We start from the raw sequence: 6,037 nt of genomic DNA, 5'->3' as shown, positions 1-6,037 counted from the left end.
CAGCTTCCGCCTCTGGGCAGCAATTGATGAGTGAGGTTGTGCTTCAGCCTATAGTGCAGCCTGGACAGTTAGGGGCCGGGGAGGTTTTTGTGCCTTATAGCCCCCTGTTGTTTTCCCCCCCTGTTTCAACCCGGGGGGAGGTACTGTCAGTTCTTAGTGGTTCTGTGGGGGAGGGGGAGTGGGCGCAGATGGAAAGGAGGGCAGGGGCAGGTTTGCTGGGACAGCAGTCTGGTGGTGTTTTGTTGTGTGATCCACAGGATGTTTCTGGGTCTGGCAGGGGGTTCGTTGAGCCTGGTGAGGGTGGTGCTGTTACTTTTCCTATGCAGGAGAGTTGCGATAGGCAGGTGGGTGTTAGATCTTGGGAGGGCCTAGATGTTTTTCCTTCCTGGGCAGAGGGGGTTCGTGACGCGGGCAGGGCTACTCCCAGCCAGGGCACTGATATGCTGAGTGGTTTTGGGGGCACTTTGCGTTTTCCGGGTTTGCCTGTTGGGGGCAGATCACTTGGGAGGTTGGAGCAGCCCCGCGCTGATATCCGGCAGAAAGGGCAGGGTGGACTGGCATCGGGTCCTGCTTCCGAGATTGTTCAAGAGTTGCTGGACTGGAGTAGTGGAGATGAGGTAGTGGAGCCTTCCCCTCCTCGGAAGGGCTTATCGGGTCAATATAGGGGGTCTGTTGCTAGGGAGGTTGGTAGGGTGCAGTTTCAGGATTCTGGTTTTTGTATGGCTGGTGGTGTTGATAGCTTTGGCCGTTCTGGTAGTAAGGGTCCCGGCACATCAGTTCAGCCTTTTGCTTTGCAGGTCAGGGAGCGTCGTGGAGAGGCAGACTTGGTAGGGTGGAGTGCGGCCCAGTTGCACCGAGGAGAAGGGAGGGTGGAGCCTGGCGCGGCATACCCCGTACCGGCGAGGGACCCCGGCGCGGTCAACATAAGCAGGTCAGGCGCGACCTCGTTGGCCCCAACGTCTTCATTACAGGATCTCGGCGCGGTCAGCAGAAGCAGGTCGGGCGCGGCCTCGCTGGCCCCAACTTCTCTTTCTACAGGTATCAGCGGGGTCGGCAGAAGCGGACCCGGCGCGTCCTCGCTGGCCCCATTGTCAGGTTCTTTGGATATCGGCGGGGTTGGCAGAAGCAGGACCGGCGCGTCCTCGCTGGCCCCACATGTTTCTTTTCATCAGCAAAGGGATTCATCGTTGGTTCAGTTGCACAAATCTGGTCAACGTTTGGGGGAGTACAGACGGGTCCAGTCGGCTCCCCCGCCTCAGATGTCAGTACGGGCTGGTAAGACCCGGGTTGGTTTCAGAAGCCCGTCAAAGGAGTTGGCCCCTCCGAGGTTGGAAGAATCTTTGGTTTTAGATTATGATGAGGAGAGCCCCGAGGAGGGCGAGATACCTGATAAGGGTGCAAGGGGGGGGCTTTTTCACGCTTCTGATGATGTTTTACAGGCACCGGTGGTGGTGCGTCCGAGAGCTACAGTTTCCAGACCAACTCGAGAGAGCGGCCCCGTGGTGAGGGTTCCTCGGTCAGGTGTTGAAGTTGAACAGATGGCATGGAGAGAGAGGCCGGCCCAACTGCCTTTATTGAATCCAGGTGAGCTTGCTGGGCCGCGGAACAAGCCTTTGATGGTTTCTGTTGGAACGGGGGGGGATCCTCCTTCAGAGGGCGTAGATTTTAAACTCCACAAGGGTCGTTATGTTAAGGATCAAGGAGTGGGTACGAGTGACGGGGGGGTGGGTTCTAAGGTGGATTCCGGGACTGTTACGGAGCCCATGGAGGTAGGTAAGGACCCCCCACACAGCAAGGAGCTTAAAATAAAGAAATTGCCTTACATGGGCGTCACAAAACCTTTGGGCGCTCATTTAATGCTGTCTACTAAGGAAAGGATTTGGAAAGGGGAGTACGTTGAATTATTGAAGCTTTTACACAGGGAGGTTAGGTCTAAAGAGGGGTCTAAGGAGGAAGAGTATGAGTTGGCCAAGCGCCCAAAGGTTCCTTTGACCATAGAAAACTGGACAGCGGCATTTCTTATATACGCTAGTGTGTATTGTGAGAAATTCCCTGAGCGCTGTGTGGCACTTTTTAAATATATGGATGTGATCAGGAAAGCGCAGATTACTGGTAGTGGTTATGCCTGGTCACAGTATGATGAGGAATTCCGGGCTCGGATGGCTTGGGATCCTGAAGCGAAATGGGGGGAGTTGGATAATGACTTGTGGCAACACACTATGGGTGCCTCGGCGGGTGGTAAGACAATTTTCACAGCTAGTGGGTATCCTTTACCTTCACGGCCCTTTCAGGGTAGGCCCACTCGGGGAGGGGTGGGTGCAGCTGTGTCAGTACAATCAGCCAATGGGACATGTTGGGATTTTAACAGAGGATATTGCCCAAGAGACTATTGCAAATTTCGACACGAATGCTCCCAATGTGGTAAACCGCACCCACTGTCCAAGTGTTGGGGGCCTCGGGTTACAGGGGGTAGACAGTGGTCACAACAGGCAGCCAATGCCCCTGCTCCTGCACAGCAGCCTCAATCTTACAGGGGGGGGAAAAACACTTCTGGAACTGGGGCCAAAGGCTCATACGCCAGTTAATCCTTTTCACTTGGCTGTGGCTCTGAGGGGCTACGGGAATGTCGAGGCTGCTAAGTTGTTGTTAGATGGTTTTCAGGAAGGTTTTCGTTTGGGTTACACAGGGCCGCGGTTGCGGCGTTGGTCTAAGAATCTAATGTCGGCCAATGAACATCCAGAGGTGGTGCAAGACAAATTGGATAAGGAAGTGCGGGAGGGAAGGATGGCGGGTCCTTTTGATGATTGGCCCTTGGAAAATCTTATTGTCTCCCCAATTGGTGTGGTGCCTAAGAAAGAGCCTGGGCAATTTCGTTTGATTCAACATTTGTCATGGCCGGAGGGCTCATCAGTTAACGATTTCATTGATGGTGAGGCTGCTTCAGTGTCTTATTCTTCAGTGGATGTGGCCATGGCCCTGGTTGTATCTGCCGGCACTGGTGCGGCGATGGCGAAATGTGACATCAAATCAGCATTCCGTTTGTTGCCTGTACATCCTGGAGATTGGGATCTTTTGGGGATTCAATTTCAAGGGAAGTGGTATGTGGATAAGGCGCTACCAATGGGTTGTTCCATATCCTGTGCGTTATTTGAGACCTTTAGCACATTTCTCCAATGGTTTTTCACCAACACGTCAGGACATCAGCTTGTGACTCACTACCTGGATGATTTCTTTTTTGTAGGTGCTCCCAATTCCTCAGTATGCCAGAATGCTTTGCGAACATTCCAAACTCTGATGGACTTTTTAGGTGTGCCGTTGGCACCGGAAAAGACAATGGGCCCCTGCGCGACCATGTCTTTTTTGGGAATCGAGATTGATTCTAATGTTATGGAGGCACGTTTACCTGTGGATAAAAAAGAAAAAATGTTGGACCTTTTACATGTTATGTTGAACAAGGCGAAGGTCACAGTGAAGGAAGTTCAGGTGCTGTTGGGCCATCTTAACTTTGCTTGTAGGGTGGTCAGGGCAGGTAGAACTTTTTGCAGGCGTTTGGGTAGAGCTCTGTCTGGTCAGTTTTTACCTCACCATCACGTTCGCTTGTCAGCAGGTGTTAAGGAGGATCTGCGGATGTGGGTAGCCTTTCTGCACTCTTTCAATGGCATTCCTCTGTACAGAGAAGAGAATTGGATTTGGGACGTCCAAATTTTTTCAGATGCGGCAGGCAGTGATGGTTTCGGTCTTTACTGGCAGGGCAGATGGTGTGCTGAACAGTGGCCTGCTGCGTGGAAGAACGGGGGCAGGAGTATTGCCTTCCTGGAGCTTTTCCCTGTGGTGGTGGCGTTGACTTTGTGGGGTCAGGAGCTTTCTCACAAAAAAGTGCTGTTTCGAATTGATAATAAGGCTGTAGTGGACATTATCAATCGGCAGTCGGCCAGGGATGCTCACATCTTGAAGCTCTTGCGAGTCTTTGTGTTGGGGTGCTTGACGTATGACATCAGTTTTAAGGCCTTACACATTCCTGGGGTGGACAATGACATTGCGGATGCTTTGTCTCGTTCACAGTGGGAGAGATTCCATGGGCTAGCCTCGGAGGCGGACAGGATGCCGACCCGCATGCCGGAACATCTGTGGACTGTAGGCGAGACAGGGTTTTGCAGCTGGTGGTAGGTTCGCTTGCAGTTTCTACTAGGACAGCGTATGAATTGGCCTGGAAAGAGTTTTTAGAATCTGGGGCCGGCTGGCGCGCTCCGGGCTGGAGACGATCTGAAGATGTGGTACAGTTCATTCTTCACTTGATAGACAGGGGGTTGACACGTGTGACGATTGCTGGAAAATTGGCTGGTATTGCGTTCATGGGCAAATTACTGTGGGGCTATTCTCCTTCTGCTGGGGAGGTGGGTAAGCGTATGCTAGAGGGTTGGAGTAGGGAGAGGGGTAGGGAACATATGGTTCGCCGACCTTTGTCCTGGCAGACGTTAGCCCGAGTTTTGCAGGTTTTGCCCTCTGTTTGTCTGAATGGGTTTGAGGTTTGTCTGTTTTCTACTCTTATGGTTTGGATGTTTTTTGGTGCGTTCAGAGTTTCTGAGTTATTGGGGTCGAAAGTTACGTTTGGGGTGGGGTGGGAGAATGTTCGATTTTTGGAAGCGGGGTTGCACATTTGGTTGGCTCGAGCAAAAACTGATCAACACAGCAAAGGGAGGGGCATCTGGCTGGAAGCTTCTTTCCCCCCTGAGACGTGTCCTTTGGGGTGGGCCAGGCGTCTGTGGGACTGTTCGGGGGCCGCTTTGGAGGGCCCTGTTTTTCGACATGTGGATGGTTCCAGGGTGACGGAGTACCAACTGCGCATGGTTTTGCGTAAAGCGCTGCGCTTCATGGGCTTGGATGAGACTCAGTATGGTACACATTCTTTCAGGATTGGGGCAGCTACAGAAGCACATAACAGGGGTTGGTCGCAGCAAGACATTATGTCTCTGGGGCGTTGGTCCTCCAACTGTTTTAGGCGCTATGTGCGTACTGATCCTGTTATGGAGCCTGCGGATGATAGTTTTTCTTGAGTTTGATGCTGCTTTTCTTTTTCAGGTTCAGTGGCCGGCCCCCGTTCTACTGTCATGACGATCTGGATAGTGGGACATTCCTTCATTAGGCGCGCGGAAGATCAAGCTATAAGAAGCTATTTTGGTTCCACACTTGGTTTTAATTCTCGTCTTTTTCATGTTGTATGGAAGGGGAAGGGAGGTATGATCTGGAGGGAGCTTATCCCGGCCTTGAATTCTTGGTTGGTGGGAGGTGTTTGTCCTGACGTGCTGCTCTTACACCTTGGGGAGAATGACCTTTGTGGGGTGAAAGGGGTGGTTTTATTAAGAGCAATGAAGAAGGATCTTTCTCTTATTCGTCAACAATGGGCGGGTTGCCATGTTTTATGGACAGAATTGGTCCCTAGAAGAACCTGGAGGGGTGCGATCAAGCCTAGGGCGATTGACAAGGCGCGAAGGAAGTTGAATCTGGAGGTTTCCCGTTTTTGTAGAGATCTGGGTTTTGGGCGGGTGTCCCATAAGGACATCCGTTATGACAATGTGGAATTCTTTCGCGGCGATGGTGTTCACTTATCTCGTATAGGGATGGATTTATATCTATTGGAATTGCGAGAGGTGCTCTCCAGGTGTTTGAAGATTCAACATTTCTTGGGTTGAGATTCTAGTTCCTTGGTTGGTCGGTTTTGGGGGGCAGAAAGAGAGGAGGGTAATTCCTTCCCCCTCTTTTCTGGGTGGCGGAAATTGGGCGTTCTTGGTCAGCAGGGACATGAAGCTTGTTGGGTTTTTGCTAAAGTTGGGCTATTGGCTGGAAAAGTTTAAAGAGTTGTTTCGCGGGGTGGTTACAAGGTTTTGGGTAATGTAAGTTGTTGGTGGGTAAGTTTTGCAATGTGATGTTTTGCCGTGGGTTGGGATGATATTTAAATGATTATCAGGTTTTGGTATTGTTTGAATTGTAATTATGTTGTGCTGGGTGGGGGCGGGGTTTGTGACGTGGTAGGGGCGGG

General features: G+C 51.7%; 1 protein-coding gene across 1 annotated transcript; it reads left to right on the top strand.

The window, feature by feature from the left end:
* The first annotated feature begins 242 nt into the window (after nt 1–242).
* On the top strand, nt 243–5,826 carry LOC144753581 (uncharacterized). The gene is made up of 2 exons (XM_078641221.1): nt 243–1,584; nt 5,080–5,826. Exons 1-2 carry the CDS (start codon nt 321–323, stop codon nt 5,688–5,690), a joined length of 1,875 nt encoding a protein of 624 aa, XP_078497347.1. The 5' UTR covers nt 243–320; the 3' UTR covers nt 5,691–5,826.
* Nucleotides 5,827–6,037: the final 211 nt, after the last annotated feature.

The sequence above is a fragment of the Lissotriton helveticus genome, chromosome 5_1 (assembly GCF_964261635.1).
Source record: "Lissotriton helveticus chromosome 5_1, aLisHel1.1, whole genome shotgun sequence".
In the NCBI taxonomy this organism is placed as follows: domain Eukaryota; kingdom Metazoa; phylum Chordata; class Amphibia; order Caudata; family Salamandridae; genus Lissotriton; species Lissotriton helveticus.
The sequence above is the reverse complement of the archived record's forward strand: the minus strand, read 5'-3'. Positions and strand labels throughout refer to the sequence as shown.

Coding starts and splice junctions, on each gene's coding strand:
- LOC144753581 (XM_078641221.1), top strand. CDS start 321: ATGCAGGAGAGTTGCGATAGGCAGGTGGGTGTTAGATCTTGGGAGGGC. Junction 1,585..5,079: donor ACTGCCTTTATTGAATCCAG/GTGAGCTTGCTG, acceptor TTTCTTTTTCAG/GTTCAGTGGCCGGCCCCCGT.